Genomic DNA, 19,279 nt, shown 5'->3' on the forward strand with positions numbered 1-19,279 from the left:
GGAGCAGAATAGACTAGGTCCCTGGGGTTCTGGATTTTTGCCTGAATGTTCACTTCTTCTCCAATACTAATAAATGCTGACTTTGACTGTCTCCTATCTGCATGTTCCTCCTCAAGAAAGAGAACTGTGCAACTTGTTACATTTATTCAAATGAGAGATAATATCCAGGTCTTTTTCATGTTCTTTTTCCCCACTTTCATCTGTCTGTTTCTCTTTCCTGTCTATTATTTGATGCATCAGGACTACTGAGCAAGTGAAATTTCTCTGTTTTCTGTTGTAAGTACTGTCTTCTGTTTTCCTTGTTTCCAGTGTTTATTAGCATTCTCCTTTCTCTCCGTGGCATGCTGGCTCCTTCCTGCCTTTGGAGTTCCCTTGTTTGACTCGTGTTCTTCACCTCTCTCAGACCTTATTTCAACAGACAGCTGAGTCTTGTGATGGACTGTGTGCAAAGGCCTGAGAAAGAGACCTGGCAGTTGTACTATAGGCATGTCTGTGCTTGCTCTTCCTAGCATGTGTGTTGAGATCAGGGTGAACAAACTTTTTACATGAGGCTCAACTTTTTGTCTCTGCAATTGGCAGGCCCCTCCCCCAGAACCTGTCTAATGTAATCCAGACCAATGGGAATTTTGGTGATGATCATATGAAAAAAACCCCTCACCTTTTGGCGCATGTAAGAAAATGTTTGTAGAATGTAAAAGCTTTCATTAATCATTATAAGAATGTGACTAAACAGGCATAAAAAGAGTAACATATTTCAACATTTTAATGAGATGGATAAGCCCAACACCCACCAACTGATTGTGCTGCATCCCCCTTGTGAAATTTCACATCCCTCACTTTGTGCACCCCAGTTTAGGTGACCTAAAAGTATATGAAATCAGAGTGTTGGTTAGCCAGTGGTGCTCAACCTTTCCAGATAACTATGCCCCTTTCAGGGGGTTGACTTCACATGCTCAAAATCACTCAAAAACAAAATCAGACATGAAAAACCCCAAGGTCTCCCAGTGCTCCATTCCTGCAATATTGCTTATTTTTCCATTTATCCCCTGTAATTATTAAATAAACCAGTTGCAATATAAATATTGTATTTAGTTTGCTGCATATATAGAGACATACAAAGAAGTCATTTTGCGACACTGACATTTTTACTACCTTTCCTAATGCTTTTTTTGTAGAGTGTTGTAAAACTAAGCAACTGTCTAGATGGAAAGATGTGCCCCCAGGAATATGTATATCCTTGGTTGCATTGGTGCTGGAACTAGGTGCGTGCACACGCAGACATGTGCACACACCCCTGGCTTGAAGTGGTTTCCATTACATACAGGGTTTCCAGTTTGGCTGAACAGCTCTTGGCACCCCTACTATAAAAACTATTCCAACGTCACGGCGTGGTTGAGAACCACTGAGTTAGGGGGCTTAGCTGCTGGATTCATGCATTGCAGAGACAAATTTTGTTGTTTGTCCTGTGGGTGACTCTTTGCCCGGGGATGTCTTCTCATGTAACAAGCCTTTGTCAAGTAGCATGATAAGTAAGGGATGGCTCCGAGGGCTGGAGACTCGAAGGGATGATTTCCTACAGATTCAAAGTGTGCTGAAATAGTTTCACAAAGGTTTTGACGAGCCCAAGGACTCAAAGCCTAACTTTCTTTTCCATAGCTTTCAGTGGTAATGCCTTCAGGGCTCGGGCAGGAAGGGATTACCTGGTTCAGTGCAGATCTTCTGCACAGTAAAATAAATGAGGCTTTATTGGAAGGACCAGCAACTTACAACAAGGGATCTATTAGCATTATTTATTAACTAGTACTGGCCCTGTCTAGTGATTGGCAAAAAGAAGGTTAACAGCCTCTCTATAGGCAGGGTGGAGGCTGAATGCCTCAGTGCAAAGATGAATGTTAATTATGCATACTGCAGTACCACCTAGAGCCCAGCCAAGATCACGGCTCTGTTCTGCTATGTGCTGTGCAGACTCATTGCCAGAGACAATGCCTGCCTCTGATATTGTACCATCTACAGTAAACTCTTTTATATCTGGCAGCCTCAACACCAGGAGGTTGCTGGATACTCAAATATTCTGGATACTAGAGAGGTATATCTAGCAATGCACAACACAAAGGAAAAACAAGATCAGACATTAAGAAAAAAAATGTGGAGGACTTTATTTACAAACAACTGAAGTATTTGCACACTGTAAGCTTATACTGAATTTGCTGTGTTTATTTGTATTTCCCTTCGCGATCCTTCACTGATAGAAAAAGTAACTAAAATTTACTTATGGTTAAAATGCTGTTTATTTGGGAGTTCCAGATGATAGAGTGTTGGATATGAAAGAGTTGACTGTAAATAGATAACTGTAAATAAAGCGGAAGAGGGGAAACAGAAAACAGAAAACAGAAGTGAATGAAAGTCCTACTGTGGGTTGGTGGCAAACGTGGGGAGAAGACCCAGGTTTCCTTCTTTTTTCAAAATAATGGGTGCGTTCCAAAGGTGAGAAGTAACTATTTCAACGGTATCCTGAAATAGCTCTGCAGTGTAAACATAGCCCCATTGGGTTGCCAGCACAGAAAAGGTGGGCTCAGTGGCTGTGTCTACACTAGCCCAAAACTTCAAAATGGCCATGCAAATGTCCATTTCGAAGTTTACTAATGAAGCGCTGAAATACATATTCAGCGCCTCATTAGCATGCGGGTGGCTGCGGCACTTCGAAATTGACGCGGCTCGTCACCGCGCGGCTCATCCAGACGGGGCTCCTTTTCTAAAGGAACCCGGGAACTTCGAAATCCCCTTATTCCCATCTGCTCATAGGAATAAAGGGACTTCGAAGTAGCCGGGGTCCTTTCGAAAAGGAGCTGCAGGACCCTTTGAAATACCAGGCCTGGGGCAGCCGTCCCTTTGCCCTTTGTTGGTGGGTCTGGACTCTGATACCTCAGGGTTTGCTGATTGGAAACCATGGAGGTCACGTCATAGTCCAGCCCCGGGACTACAACAACAGCAGAAGAGCACAAGTGCGTCTCTCACAGAGAAGCAAAACTCTGCTGCCTCATGGGAGGTGTATAACAGCAACTGACAGCTGAGAGCAGCCTAGCCTGGTGCTTCTGCTCCTCACCACTTGTGGGTAGCACACCAGGGGAGATGGTCCTCTGAGCAGCCTGGCTACCAGATGGTGTGAGACCTCTCTCCTGGCAAGTCCTGTGGTGACCCTCTCCTGCACCTCAGGAGGGCCCCATTGGACCTGAGATTCAGGTGCTTGCGGAAGAACCTGGGGGGAGGAAAGCGAAACTGGGCGGGGCTTTGCAGTAGGCATGGGGAGAATAGTATGGTGGAGACTGGGCAGAGGCACAGAACCAGAGAGGGACGATATGAGAGTGAACTGAGAGGAAGGGCGTTGTCACGGAATCAGGCCACCTTGCAAAACTTTTCAGACTTTGCTATTGCAAAGTTGTTGGTAAGGAGCATTGAGAAAACTGGAGTCATTGAGCCTTCCTAGAGGTGTCTGTAATGGACCCTCACCAGCTCTGTCTTAAGCTCAGTACGTGTTTGTCCTCTGGGGAACCACAGCCCAACAGCTGGTACAGTAGATTTCTACCTGAGGCAGTGAGGTGCTGGGGAAACTTTACTAACTTCCAGGATGGTGAGACGTGACTTGCTGCGCAGTGTGAGAGGTCAGTGCACTTCTCCATAATACCTTGTTCCTGTAGCATTTTCTGCTGGATCAGGCTCTTGGAGCTCAGTGGTGTCTGCTAGATTTGTTTAACCCATCGGTTGAAATGAATCACCATGGAGTCCAAGGGACAATGGACCCTTAATCCAGGCAGAGCTCATTGCAGGGCCTAAAGCAAGGTTGCAACATGATGGGAAAGTGAAGCCGCACTTGCTGAATATGGATAGGACAGTGGATTAAGCAGAATGCAGCTACCTGGCTCCTGAATGGGCTGGTAATTGGAAATACACACTCCCATGCGCCCCCATGCTACGGTTTCTCTACTGGCTCCTGGTCTGATTCCAGAGTTTATTCACAGCCTTGGTCATCAGTGTGGTAGGATTCAAATACGCCTCTAACCACATCTCCATCCAGGATTTACCATGCATGGTGCCGCTTGCAAAACCCAGGACAAAATGCCTGAGAGCGGGAGATCCAGGTCTGGAATGAGCCACGAGAAGAGTTCAGAGTAAGCCCAACCTTAACCTTCTTAGGACAAGCTGCAAGACAGCATTGGCACAGTCCCTGGGTAGATCATTAAAACACAAAGGAGTGAATGGATTCTGCCTTTCCAGCCGAGCTGAGTGCCCCACGACCAGGGAAGGGAGAAGAGCACAAGACCCCATGGAGTCTGTTCAGACTTGGCTCTGCAGATCTGACTTGCCTAGGAAAGGCCCAGACATGATGGCGATGGGAGCTGGGCGACAGACCAGAGAAACATGCAGCCTCAAGAGACGTGCTCTGGGGCTTGTTGGGGGTCTCTTTGTTAGACCTCTTTCTCCTGACAGGAGGGCGATGTGCCCTTTAACCCCAGATAAAGCTTTGGAGATTCAGGGCATTGACCTTGGAAGAGAAACCCTTCTTACCATTGCTGGTTGTAATCCTCTCCATCAGCAGGTGAGAGCTTCCTGTAGGTGCTTGCTCTGGGCTGTACCTTTGCAGAGGAATAAATATTCTGAAGAAAACAACAGTTGGGTTGTGTTTTTGGGATTGTTTTAAGCGCTTGCTTGGCCGAAGTATTTTCCTAATGAGTGCTTGGGCCTGTCCCATCAGCAGCGTGGAATGCTAGCATGGGCGCTGCCCTTCATCTGCTTCAGCCTGTCTCTGCACACCCTTCTCCTTCCACCTCTCCTCACCCCCCACAGCAAGGACGTCAAAGCCGGCTCTGACTCTGTCTCTCTCTCGTTGCAGGAGCGGCTGCAAGGCAAAGAAATATGAGATGCAGTCCCTGGCCCTGGATGTTGGCACTCAGGTACAGTGAAGCAAATGGCTCTGATCTGTGTTCTTTAGAAGTCAGCAGGGTTTGTGTTTGGGACAAGAGTATGTTGAGAAGGAGGATTTTCAGTTCTGAGTCAGGGCTGTCTTCCCTGTAGTCTGATGTAGGGAGGGGACATAATCAGGAGAGGAGCTGGGAGGGTTTAGCTCTAAACTGATATTTACCTGTAATAACCCAGCCAGCAGACTTCCTTGAAAACACTTGTTTGCACCAGTGTTCCCTCTAATATTTTCCATCTGTGGGCAGAATAAATTTTGTGATGTGCACTGAGGTGTGTGCACCATGAGTAGAAACACACGCTGCCCAGTGTGGGTGGCTGTGGGTGCTCTGCTAATCAGCTGAATCTCTTCCGAGTGGCTGCCCAAGCGCTCAGCTTACAGGGAACCCTGGTTTGCACGACGAGCCCTCTTCTCTACTGAAAATGTCCCTTCCCATCGCCAAATCCTGGCTTCTGGGTGGAAGTGAATAACATGAGGAGGAGCTGGAAGAATCCACAATGGAGATGTTTTATGTGTAACTATCAGATAATCCTCCCCCGCCCCGCCTGCCCTGGTAGGTTTCTCGGCCAGTAAATGAGACCATGGTTTCTACCTTTTCTGTGTTGTTTCTGGGAGGGAGCCAGGGACAGTGTCCCCTCTCCATTTATGAGACAGTGGTGCGGGGCCAGGTTTTGTGATCAGCCAGTGGAATGGATTTTGTCCATTAGGTAGATGGCCTCGTTCCTTTCTGCAGTGTGTTTCTCTCTTCCGAAAGCTGCATTAGATGCCGATAGGAGCAGCTTGCCCACTTGACGAGTTCCCACTGATGCATTCATTAGCCTGATCCTTCTGGATTAGTTTAGCTCTGCTGACCTGCCAGCCTTGATCCCACAGGCTGAAGGAGGATTGATCTCAAAAATCCCAGATGTTGCAAATTGTGATGGCCATGCTACTGATGAAGAGAAGCTGGCGTCTACATCCTCCAGTCAGAAACCATTGGGGCCAGAGGTGAAAGGTGAGCCAGAAGACGACCTGGAGTACTTTGAATGTTCCAATGTGCCCGTGTCTACCATAAATCATGCGTTTTCATCCTCTGAAGCAGGTACGGAAGCATATCTCTATTTCTCTCTCTTCCTCTCACTCTATAACCGTACAGCATGTATGCTCAGAAATCCAAGCAACCTCTAATAGCAAAAGCAGCCTTTTGAGCCTCAGCATCCCACATCTCATTTACGTTAGTTGGGCAGGGAGCTACAGTGTATTCAAGTGAAACCCTCACGCAGCTCATCTGTATTATTTCCATTATGAAAAATCTGTCACTTGTTTTTAGATAGGCCATCTTTAGTGTAAGGCTGTATGGAAACTGACTGTATTGCGTTAATACACCATCGCCACTCACTGAAACTGGCCCAGACAGTGAACGTACAGAATAAACGAGCTGATGAAGTGGATTTTACCCATGAAAGCTCGTGACCTAATACATTTGTTAGTCTGTAAGGTGCCACAGGACCAGTGTTTCCTGTGAGCTGAGCGGTTGGGTGGCCACTCAGAAGCGACTCAAGTGCTGCCCAGCTGATTAGCAGAGCATCCACAGCTGGCAGCCTGTGTTTCTACTGGTGGTGCACATCTGAACATGCCTCAGTGCACAGAACAAAATATATTCCACCTTTGGACATCAAAAAATAAAGGGAACACTGCACAGGCGTGCTTGTTGAGGCTAAATCCAGACTCACAAACTGTCCCCTTTCACACAATGCTGGTTCTCCTGCTGCTTTGCTGGTTCTGCAAATTCCCCATCCAACTGTGTGTGTGTGCCTGTTTTGTCACGTGAATCCAGTGAGGTGAAGTGGGACCCACCTTTTATAAAGCTGCAAACCAGCCTGTGCTCTTTCAGAACCATCAGATGTGAATCAAAAACCAGTTCATACGGGTGCTCTGCTGATTTTTTGATGCCTGCCCAGCGTCAGGGTGAAGAGAAAGAGAGTTGGTAGCATGTGGACTAATGTCTACGTTACCTGGGTGATCAACCCACTCAGGGTCAATCTTCCGAGATTGATTTTGAGCATTCCTATCAAGGGGGTCTGCAGTCAACCCCATACTCCTCAGTCTCGTGAGGAATAAGGGAGATCGACAGGAGAAACTCTCCCGTTGACCTTTCTCAGCGAGGACGGTCAGGTAAGTGGATTGCAGATAAGTCCATTCTAGCTAGGCAATTGTGGAGCTAGAGTTATATATCTGAAATCAACTTACTTTCCTAGTGTAAAAATCAACAAGAAGTCCTGTGGCACCTTATAGACTAACAGATATTTTGGAGAATAAGCTTTTGTGGTCAAAGACCCGCTTCATCAGATGCATCCTCTTCAAAAGCTTATTCTCCAAAATATCTGTTAGTCTATAAAGTGCCACAGGACTTCTTGTTGTTTTTGAAGATACAGACTAACTCGGCTACCTCTCTTTCCTAGTGTAGACCAAGCCTGATATTTAGTGATGGTAATGAGAAGGATTGTGAGCAATTTACATAACACATCATATTCAAAGCGCTATTCAAATGTTAACTAGTCCTCACACAGCCCAGTGAGGTAGATAATCTTTTAAGGTGTTATCTCTATTTTATGGATGAGAAAAGAGACATGGACTGGTTAAATGATCTACTTAAGACTACACATTAATTCAGGTTAGACTAGAATTTGGATGTGACTAGATTCTAGCCCTGGGACTAGAGTTCATGCTATCTCTCTGTATATTAAAGAAAGGAAACGAAATACAAATGAAACCTGTTCTGGATAAATGCCTGTAAGGACATTTGGGTTTGCTAAGCAAGGTCTGTAGAAACAACCGTAGCAGATTTTGGCTTGTATTGAACTTGCAGCTCCAGCTAATCCATTATGAAATCATTACAAGTCAGCAGCAGTGATGTTTAATCAATGCCAGAGTTACATATGAGCATGGCAAGAAGTGCTACACTGAAAATTTGCAGCCATCTCCTGGTCAGCTTTGTTTCTTACACGTTAATCATTTCTACTGAAATGTATCTCCTGTAATAGTCCCTGTGTACATATTTCCTGGAGGAGAAAACTCTTACTTCTCTCTACATGGGACATCGGCATCACTGTGGGTAATTAACCAAGACCAATGTTCATTCTGATCTGTTCTGTCCATGTGCAGATTTTTTTCCATCCACGTGTGGAATAAATTTTTATGTGCACTGAGGTATGTGTGAATGTGCACCACTACTAGAAACCCAAAACCTAGTTCTAGACGCTCTGCTAATCAGCTGGGTAGCATTGAAATCTCTCCTGAGTGCCTGCACCATCACCCAGCTTACAAGGAACACTGATGGAGACATAGGTTGTTGAATATTCCAGGGAAATAAAGATTTCATGGGACAAGAACAAAAACTTCTATTTCACACATTTGTTCATGTAGAAGTAGTCGGAAGACTCACCGGGCCTGATTTCCCTGTGCCCCACCCCTTGGCAGGGGTCAGCAATATGTCCATACACGAACACAAGTGTCTGTATTAAAATTTTTGAAGTCCGTAGTAATTTTTCAAAAGTAGAATGACATATCCCCCACCCGTTGCCCATTACTGAGCATTGTTATTTTGTCATGTGTCCCTGCTCCTTTGGTAGCCATGCTGCAGTGCAACGCTTGTTCCTTTTCTGTTGTTCTGATTGCACTGTATTCTGCATTCAGTTTCCACTGAGGTAAGAGATTGGCCATGGTGGAGGGCAATGGAAAATCAGGTCTACTGAAAAGCTAGAAAATGCTCAATAAACCAAGTGGAGAAAATGAACAGAAATCTGTAGCCCTGGAGAGCGGAGCATTTTGCTTTCTGCTTTCCATCAGAACTGTATTCCAATGATACATTTGCTTTTCCCATGTTAGTGGGTGAACAGCCAGTCACATTCTTAGAACACTGCAGTGTAATTTAGGAACAGAGGGTTTGTAAATTATATGCTAGAGCCATGCAGAGTTGCAGGATATCCACAGACATCATTGACTGGAGGAGACAGCTTTCATCTACTCTCCTCTGTTGCTAGTGAGAATAGAAGCGGACACATGAACCGTTCTGTTGACAGATCAAGCCCAGTTGGTGCGAGGTTTATATTTGTGTAGTTCAGAGTAGGAAGGAACAGCTGTTACTTGTCACCACCTGTAATATCGACAGCCTTTCATCCCAAAAGATGCCACCCTCCACTTTATAGAGACTATATTTATGAGAGTCATTTCAACAATCACTGAAATGCAGACACGTCTGGGGTGGAACACAACACCAGAAATTCACCCAATGGAATAATTTTATCCAAGGTTGTGGTGGATTCCCCCTCATGGGCATTTCTAAATTAAAACTGGATGATTTTTTTTCTAGAATATCTGCCCTAGTTAGGAATGAATGCAGGGCTGTCCTTGGGCCACTTTTCTAAAGGACCTCAGGCTGGTTGATTATAGAGGTCTCTTCTGGCTGTAGAATATATGAACCTGTTTGGTACTAAGAGCTGGGTCTCTGGGCAAAACTTCTCAGAAGCAGCATCCCAGGGGACTGGAATTGCCCTCGGCATGTCATGAGGACTCCCACGTAGCCAGAGCAGGGAAGGGCCTGGGGATAGAGGTTTGATGGGCAGGAAACCAGCCAGGACTGCTACTCTACATGGCAATGGAGAAAAGGGACCATAAGGACAATGACTCATCAAGCACAAAGCTGGGGAAAAACCCAGTCCTTAAATGCTTATTTGGACAGACCTGGCTCTGACACCAAAGCACAGTGAGGGGACATGTGCCTTGGGGCACAGGTAGCCAGAGGAAACCCATGCATGCACACTAGAGTCAGAATTTGATCATGAAGGTATTGGTCAGTGTTCCCTGTAAGATGAGCACTTGGGTGGCTGTCAAGGAGAGATGCAGGTGCTGCCCAGCTGATTAGACAGCACCCACAGCCCGCAGTCTGTCCTTATAGGTGATGCACATCCGCACGTGCCGTGGTGCACATTAGAAAATTTATTCCATGGATGGAAAAAAATTAGAGGGGAAACCAGTCCTGACTCTCACCCTCTTTATTTCTTTTTAAAATCTCCTCTCCTCGCTCAAAATTTACATGCAATATGCTGCAGATGGGATAAATTCGAAAGTTGGGAAGTCCACTGAGAATGACTTGTCACAGCAAAGGGTCGTGAACCAGGAGCAGAGGGGAACTGTGTGAATGGCACCTGTCCAGGACAAAGGTGTAGTGCAGCATGGCCTCAAGTGGGAGATCATTGCTTCCCCTTTGCTCTGAGTGCAGCAGAAGGAAAGCCCTGCAGGGTGGGTGCCCCTAATTCAGCCAGCCCAGAGCTTTGCTGCCTGTCATGTTCTTGGGTGCCTCTGTGGGGAGCCTGAAACTGAGAAAGTCTTACCAGGGCAAGTGATTTGTATTTGGAAAGGAAGAGACCCCTCTTCCATGGATTCCATCATCATCCCACTGTCCCCTTGGAGCAGATGGACACCAGCCCTGTACAGAGGTACCAGGACTTGGCTGTCCTTAAGAATGAGAGTTGTCATTGCTCAGGACAGGGACTTCCATCATTGGTCCTTGGTAACATCTGTTAGTCCGGGGTTTTAATCCGACCGGCACTTAAGAGTTTGTTTTAGTATGCATATTGCTGTGATTGCACGGGAAACACTTCATTGCCCTAACTTATACTGAAGTTCAGGGCATATGAGGGCTTGTCTGCACTAGCTCCCTACTTGGAAAGGAGCATGGAAAGTAGGGTGTTTGGAGTTTGTTAATGAAGTGCTGCGGTGCATGTGCAGCACTTCATTAAGCAAATTCCCCCCTGCGGCAACTTCGAAGTGTTAAACTTTACAGTGCTTGCTCGTGTCTAGCCACAGCTCACCCGCCGGTACTTAGAAGTGCCCGGGGTACTTCCAAGTCCCTTTACTCAAAATTTTGAGGAGTAAAGGGACTTTGAAGTACTTCAAAGTTGCCGTGGGGGGAAGGGGCAGAAATTTGCTAAATGAAGTGCTACATATGCAGCTCAGCACTTCATTAGTAAACTCCCAACACCCTCCTTGCCATTCTCCCTTCGAAGTAGGGAGCTAGTGTAGACAAGCCCTGAGACTTCTATACGCAGGACAAAGCGGTGGATTTTCATCAAAGCAGTTATTTGCTGGTCAGAACAAAAAACCTGGATGGTTGGAGATCCCAGTGGAATGAATTTGACCAGTGTGGTTTAAATTTGGAAATGTGTTTTGCACAACCCACTATCTTTCAATCTCTCATTTTCTGGGCGAACTTCTATTGTTGTAACTGTCAAGAATTCTCACACAAAACCGTTCCTCCGCCCTCTTATGCCCACGATGACTGTAGATCTGTAATCGCCATGGTTACCGCAGTACCTAAGCTGGGGAGAATGCTTTTTCAAGCTGTCTCTTGCAGCTCCCGAGTACAGATATTTAAAATCTTTACTCATTTACTTAAAAAGGGCGAAATAAGCTTTGCAATGCATGCGAGAATGGGGGGTCTCACACCCAGTGAGTGAGGCGTGCCCCTCCTGCCCTTCTGAACAGCTTTCTGCAGACTGGCCTCCAAAGGATACCGAATGAGTGAGGCAGGTTATCCCCTCTCAGCTCCATCACTTGATGGGCTTCCCCTTAACTCTGACCCCGTTTGGACCCATCCACTGCACCAGTCTTGTGTCCCAGGGCTGGAGTGGCATGAAGAGATACAGGGCAGGAACTACCTGGGACAGCGCGCACAGCAGGAGGGAGTTCCTTCCCCTCAGACCCTCCACCTGCTCATCTCCACTGCACCCTTCAGGCCCACTGGGCCCCGCTTCTCCAGAGGTGGGGTGGGAGGGGCAGAGACCACTTCCTGCTGCCATGGAGAAGTGTGGCTCATCAGGCCAAGAAGGCACCATGTGGCAGAGCGAAGCAGAACAGGCTGCCTGCTGGTGCCATGTTGGGAGTGCAAGTGGGCTGGGGGGAGGCGACCTCCTGCTGGTGCTGCCACAGGGAATCCTCCCCCTCCCATCCCATCCATAGGACAGTTGGGGTGGTACGGGGCCTGGGCCAGCTGTCCCACCTCATCCAGTGGGCGGGGCAGCTCTGGCTAGATAACCTATGAAGTTCCCATCCAGTCCTACCTGTCTCTGATTCCGTGTTACGCTGTATGGAGATCGACCTATCTCCTAGAGCTGGGAGGGACCTCGAGAGGTCATCGAGTCCAGTCCCCTGCCCTCACGGCAGGACCTCGCACCTCTCCTCACAATTTTTTTTAAATCTATTTGCCCCAAACCCCTAAATCGCCCCCTCCAGGATTGGGTTTACAAGGCCGATGCTCAAACCACTGAGCTGTCCCTCCCATCCGAAGGGTCCCAAAGCGTACCCCAGAGCTTGCAGAACACATGGATCTGCAAGCGAAGCCTGCTGCAAAACAAGAGAAGCTGGGGATCTCACTTTAAAGTGTACTGGTGCAGTACCTGGTGCAGTTTGTCTGGGGTGCTGCAGGGCCCTGCTCACTGCAGTATCTGAGCACCTCGTGGTATTAAAGGCTTGTATCCCCCCAGCATGAAAGTGGGAGGGAGGTGTCATTCATCCCCATTGTACAGGTGCAGGAGCTGGGTGCAGGACAGATTGATTTGCCCAAGGTCACACAGGCAGGAGTTGGATTTTGGTGTGTTGAGTCTCTGGGTATATCTACACTTACCGGAAGATCGATGCACTGGAGTTCAATCTTCCGGGGTTTGATTTAGCATGCCTGGTGGTGCCGTGCTAAATCGAATGATCAGGGCTCCACTGTCAAAGCTGGTACTCCTGGCAGTCATGAGGAATAAGTGAAGTTGATGGGAGTGTTTATCCCATCAATCTCCTGCTGTGGGGATGGCAGGACAAATCGGTCTAGGATATGTCGACTCCAGCTGCACAATTCACTTGTGTATCTTAAATCAGTTTTTCCCCCAGTATAGACCTGGCCTCAAGCCAGCAGCCTCAACCAGTGTTGGTACGGTTTGGCACCCATATCCACATGGAGCTGCTGCTTAGTCTTCCAGGGACTTTGCCAGCTCCTTAGGAAAGCAGGTGCTCGTAGCTGCTCCTTTGCTGCTGTCAGGGTCTGTCCTGGGCAGGCACATCTCTGTTTGAGGAAAGCAGACAATCCGTGTGTTGACCCAACTTCTTCCACGTAAGGACACGAACCTAGCAGAGCCTGAAATGCTGTGGGCAGGGAGCCTCAGGGAGCTGGGAGAGATGGCCGTAAACTCCTCTATTCCAGCAACTCTTGGTCCTATTGGGAACCGAGAAGCGGGTGGGCACAAGCCCGCCCATAGCTATAAGATCCCCCTATGGAGATTGGGGGGCAGGATTCAGTGGGCTTAGGAACCCAAATAATTATGGGAGACAACTGAAAAGAAAACAGAGATACTGGTGGAGATCATAAGATTAAAACGATGGCGCTAAAAGGGGACACCACACAGGGACCCCGGACTGGTCCCCAAAGGCACTGAGACGGTAGGCACCATCCGGAGGATCTCTGCCCGGATGCATGAACGGAGCAAGGAATGGCAGTAAGCCCCACAGTCACAGTTTCCCTCCTTAGCCCAGCCTCCTCTTCCTGGTTCTGTAAAGGGCCATCTGGGCCATAGCCAGGAGGAGGTTGCCGAGGAAGTCCTGCGACTTTGTGGGGCTATGAATGGGGTGTTCAAGGATCAGGAGGTGTGGGGAGAAGTGCGGCCAGAACCTCAACAGGCGGTTTGGAAGGAGCCTGAAGAGCGGCTGTAACTTGGTGCACTCAGCATGGGTGTGTCCCAGGGGTCTCCCTCACCTCACAAAAGGAACATGTGTTGGGGACGGGTGAACCAGGCCAAGTGCATGTCCATACTCACCAAGCCATGGAGGAGCTGGTGTCGCTATAGCGACTCTAGATGCTGAGGTGGTAATCTCATTCTCCAGCCAGCTATAACAACTTGTTCCCTGTGTTTTAGGGTTTGAAAAAGAGGCGTCCAAACAGGTGAAGGAAGGGCCCGGCAGCACCCTGGTAAGTGCAGCTTCACCTTTACTCAAACCTCCTGCAGCTTCCCCTGTGCCCGTGTTCTCCCTGTGAAACAGTGTGGTTCACTATGAGCCTGGTTCTTCAGCCCTTATTGACATTCCTTGACCAGAGCAGGGCTGTTGGTGTGAGTAAGAACTGCTCTTTGTAAGAGCTGAGCCTCAGCCAGCGTATTGAGATACTTGCATGGATGGTGAGAGGAAGAGACTGTGCTGAATGTAGTAAGGGATCACCCCAAACCCTACTCCCCACCAGCTGCTAATGCCATACCTAATGCAACCCCGATACAGGCCTGAATCCCGCAGGGGGCTGCAGAACTGGCTGAGTGGCTTCTGGGTCAGACTCATGGTCAAGAAAGCTGCTTTAGGAGCAAATGCATTTAGCATTGTGAACTGGGGATTTGTCAATCAATCCCCGTTTCACGGCAGCCCCCGAAGTGAAACAAGAACTCTTTGGAGAGCAGCTTTCCATCTGCACATGCAGCCCAATGCTTTTCCTGGCAGGCAGAGGGGTTGATGCTGGGATAGTCAGGGGCTGGGCACAGGAAAGGGTGTTTGAACCGTCAGGAGGAAGACAGTACTTCATACACCCACAGATCCCAGGGTCAGGAATGGTGAGAGCATCTGAGCCGCACGTGGCCAGGAGGGAGCGGACAAGTGGATGTTTGTGGCCCCCAGAGTCAGCTGGGCAGCGGAGACAGACATAGATGCTGTGGGAGCATTTTTAAGGTGCCCAAATGTGCATCTTTAATGCCTGGAGGAGAATCAGAGAATGGAGCTGAGGCCTGTGGCACGAGACAGCAGCTTGCTCTCCCATGGAATCCAGCAGGCAAAGAGCAGGCACTGCAGCCCGCTAGTTGCACTACCTCCCCTCAGGGACAGAAGGTGTCTGAGAGGGGCTGCTGGCACTGACAGCTGCTGCCTTTGCCTGCAGACCATCTCTGTGTCCTTACCAGCTGCCTTCTCCCGGCCACGTGCTTGGGCAGATTGGCGTGAGGTGTGGTGGACTCTGTGAGACAGGCAGGGTAATCCTCTCAGTTAGATTCACATAGCAAGCGGCTCTTTTAAAGGCTGCTGGAGGTGCCCTTCAGTGCAGAGCCAGTCTGCTCCCCCACTGTTGTTATGCGCAGCTGCGAGGAGCTGCACGCACTCTTCCCTCTGCTGGCCAATGCACAGAATTGAAGTCCAAGTGAAGTCTTGGACAGGCCTGAAACTGGCTGCTGTGGTGTCTGCTACGGGGGCTGACAGGAAGAGGTTGAAAATATACCCAGGAAATTACTTGAGTAAAAATGCAGCTGCTTTCACTTCTGGATGCTTGAGTACAATCAAGATGTGACGTGTGTACTTTCACTCAAGTAGTTTTCCAGAGGGATGCCATTGATTTGTACTTAATTACACCCTCACCCCCAAGCAGCTGTACTTTTACTCAGGTAACTTTTTGGGTACTTTTTCCACCTCTGCAGATGGGGGATGGGAGAAAGCAGGAAAAGCAGGACACAGAAAACACTGCCTGATGTAGTGAATAAATATCCTATCTCGCTCTCTCTCTCTCTCTGGAATCGCGATGGGGAAAGGAGTTCTCATGCCTTCCTCCCCAAAGTAGACTTCTGCAAGCTAACTCAGTCGCTCCCTCCCTACCACAAGGATGGTGGATGCTAAAATAGGAAGGAGATAAACCAGTCCTGTTGATGGAGAGGAACACCTGGTACTCCCATCAGTTGCTCTGGGTCCTGCTTGCTCCACTTCGTGCACCGAGGCACTGCTGGGAGCCAGGCAGCGGGTCAGAGCAGCTGTGAGCAGGGTGGCAATAAAATCTCTTCCCTGCTGCAGCAGAGCTGTGGGCAAGGGGACATGCAATGCCAGCTCAGCCCTACGCAGCTGGAGGGGTTAGGAGAGGAAAGTGGCCGGCCAACGACAATGAGATTAACCACAGCAGCCAGCTCAGCTTCCCTGGGATAGATTTAACTACCTAAGCTGCCCAAGGACATTAGTAAAGCACACCAAGGGGAAGGTACCTGCATTCTGCAGGGAGGCCCAGTGCAGGACTCCAGAGCCGTGCAGCTCTGGGGTGGACATGGGCATGCAAGACTCAGGCATATTGGGTACTGAGACCTTCAGCTGAGCCAGACAAGTGGTGGGCAGCATCCAGTGCAGCTTGTTTCCTCCTTGGAACTGGGAGCTTGGAAGGAAGTGGGAGAGGCTGACTGGGGAAGGGAACAGGGGGATTGTTACTTGCCGAGTGCTATGGGGCACGTGCCCTAGTGTAGGATGTTGCCAGGGAGTCTCCATTCTACATCCAAGGCTGTTACTGCCAAGAGCGGGAGCGCCTCTGTGGATGCACTGCGTGGCCGTGGGTAGAGACTGCATAAAGAGAGACTTTTCCACAGCACTTGCCTGGTGTCCAAGAACACTTATGCTGAGCAGTCGATCCCCCTTGGCTGGGCTGTACTCACCCATCTGCCACAGTGCGGCTTCAGAAAAACTCCCCCTCCGCCCCCCCCGACCTCCAAACAAACACAACTCTGCATCGCGCTGGGGGCTGTATAACACTAGAACTTACTGCACAAACTCTGCCTAGCAACTCTGGACAGCACATCTCAGTGTATGGCCTGGTGGCCAGCCGTCCAGGAGATCACAGGAACAGGGGGCGGAGCCCGGATTAGTGGGATAAAATTAAGAAAAGGAAATTTTGAGAGACTAGGTATTGGGCAAGAATTTCTAATGGCAAGATCTGTCAGGCTGCAGGGGAAGCTCCCAAGAGATGGGACATGGGAGACATTTAGAGCTCGACTGGCTGCGGCACTAGAGAATAGACCCATCGGGGTGCAGCATATGAGGCCTTTTCTAAATGAATTTGGGTTTTGATTTACTTAAAGATTCAAGTAAGAGGAGCTGGGTTCTGAGTGGAGAAGTTACAGGGTAGCACTCATGTGACTTTGCTCATTAGTGTTATGACTAGCAGGGGAAATCTGGGAACAGAGGAGTGACTAGTTAATTAACAGGGGAAATCTGGGAACAGAGGAGTGACTAGTTAATTAACAGGGGAAATCTGGGAAAGGTGCATTAACTAGTTAACCGAGGAAGTCCTGGAACAGGTGCATAGGTTAGTTAATGGGAAATCTGGAAATGGTGCATTGATTCCATTCCAGGATGCTAGATTGTGAGGTTCTCCCTGAAAAGAGACATCCTCCAGGTTTTCATAGGGTGTGTCCCATATGAAGCTGCTTTGAGTAGTTGGTCAGAGAATATGCAGTAAGTGTTCCAGAGAAGGCAGACTGTAATGGCTCTAGGCAATGAGGGAGGATGTTAAATACCCCACTGGCCCCTTGCTCCAAGAGGAGGTTGCCTGCCACTGCAGCACATGCTAATGCAGAGGGAAGGGGAAAGTGACGTATGTCTAAGCAGAGACTAAGCAAAGGGATCAGCCGAATGGCCGATCTGCAGAACGAGTAAGTGAACACCGCTCAGCGCATAAGGGCTGCCTGAGGCTGGAACCACGTGAAACCCAGCGAGACAACCCAGGCTGAGCAAACATCTATATGCCTGCTGCGGGTGAATCCCCCACGAAATGGGAGGTGACTGATACAGATCGAGGCTGCTGCAATTAACAACACTTAGCAAAACTCACAGTGCCTGGAGCAGTTTCCAGTCAGTAGCAGCATGGGGCATGTAGCAAAGGGAGCATGGTGGTGTTCTGAGCTCTGGCAGCATCTTTGTTAGAAGCTGTCTGATGCTCTGGGCCCTGGGAAATCTGCTTTTTGTTGTTTCTTAATTTGGTTTAAATCAAGCATCCTCTTCAGGACTCAGAGGTATTGGATTCCTAGTGGCTGGTAGCCTAGAGCAGTGATTCCTCTAATTTGTGGATGGAATAAATTTTGTTATCTACTCTGAGGCATGAGCAGATGTGCACCACCAGAAGAAACAATGCCGCCCACTGTGGGCACTCTGCTGATCAGCCGGGCAGCACCTGAATCTATCCTGGGCAGTCGCCCAGGGGCTCCGCTTGCAGGGAGCACTGGTCTGAAGACAGGTGCAAGACTGACTTGGACAGGACTTCAAGCCTCTCCCCAGAGTTGTATCAGCAAGAGACTCCCCTTGAGCCATGTTTTCCTTTCACTGTGCACACATCCTGTGAGTTCCTGCTCCTCCTACACTATGTGTGCAAGTGAGGCCACCCCCGTTGGGTGCAGTGGAAGTGTGTGCAAGTCCGCAGCTGCCCTTGCAAGTGACATTGGAGGCAACCACGCCTCCAGCCCCAGCTGAGGGTGGAATTCACTCAATACACAAAGAGACCGGAAGGGCCCTGAGCAAGACAGGAGTGATGAGGTTTGCACCCAGGCCAGATGCTGCACCATTTGCTTCCCATCAGATAGACCTTGCTCTCCATGTGCAAATACAGGATGGGTAGGTGCCTGGAGGACGGGCTTTAGAATTTGAAGACACTGCCCCCCCCCCGCCATGAAGGCAGCTGGGCAGAAAAGCTTCCCATTAACTGTATCACGAAGCTGTAATTCTTGTCGCCGCAGGGCAGTTCTGGACTGAGCTCAAAGGACAGGACCACAGTGACTGGAGGGAGTGGCAGTGAAAGTCCTCTGGAAAGCATTTGCCTCAGTGAATCCGACAAAACGGCCGTACTCACTTTAATACGAGAAGAGGTAATGGTGCCCCAGCAGACTGTGCACATGCTGCACAGGAATTCGTCCAGGCAGCATCATATAGATGTGAAACGAAACCCTGGGGCCTGTAGGGACTACCACATCCTAATAAAAGCCCCTGCTTCTCCACCGGCATATCCAGCACGTGGGAATTAACCTCCAGAGATGTGTGTGTGACCTTCTCAGGGGACACAGTGGAGCAGGGGCTGGATGATTCATAGAGTTTAAGGCTAGAAGGAACACTAGGTCTCATCTGACCTCCAGCATAGAACAGGCCATTAAAATCTCACCCCATTCCACTGTCTTACGCCCAGATTATTGTGCCTGGCTGACACACACTTTCCTGAAATGCACGCAGTCAGGATTTTACATCACCAAGCGCCCCACCTCTGGGTGGTTTGTAAATCTTTGCAGTTTGTAAATCCTTGCAGTTTGTAATGTTTTGGTTCCTCTTTGGTACCCTTCTGCTCTCGGGCCAACAATTCTCCTAGCGTGCAGAAGGCGTCTGCCAGGAAGATAGCAGCAGATTGCCCTACACGCATCATTCCATTGTCTTGTGACTAAAGCCAAGACTCCAAAGGAGGTAGAGTTTTGTGGCAATGAATGTATCTAAGATCTGCACGGGTCATTTACTGTGGAAACCCCAGTGCTG

The 19,279-nt window shown here is 48.8% G+C and overlaps 1 protein-coding gene across 3 annotated transcripts in view; it reads left to right on the forward strand.

The window, feature by feature from the left end:
- Positions 1-19,279, forward strand: part of TACC1 (transforming acidic coiled-coil containing protein 1) — a 66,132-nt gene that overhangs the window by 36,365 nt on the left and 10,488 nt on the right. For 2 of the 3 annotated variants that reach the window (XM_074981899.1, XM_074981901.1), the window contains exons 4-7: positions 4,889-4,949; positions 5,846-6,053; positions 13,909-13,961; positions 18,499-18,627. In XM_074981899.1, the coding sequence (XP_074838000.1) occupies positions 4,889-4,949; positions 5,846-6,053; positions 13,909-13,961; positions 18,499-18,627 (451 nt within the window). The remainder of the gene's footprint in view (positions 1-4,888; positions 4,950-5,845; positions 6,054-13,908; positions 13,962-18,498; positions 18,628-19,279) is intronic. The other variant, XM_074981900.1, reaches the window with a different exon arrangement.

This window comes from Carettochelys insculpta, chromosome 31 (genome assembly GCF_033958435.1).
Source record: "Carettochelys insculpta isolate YL-2023 chromosome 31, ASM3395843v1, whole genome shotgun sequence".
Lineage (NCBI taxonomy): Eukaryota > Metazoa > Chordata > Testudines > Carettochelyidae > Carettochelys > Carettochelys insculpta.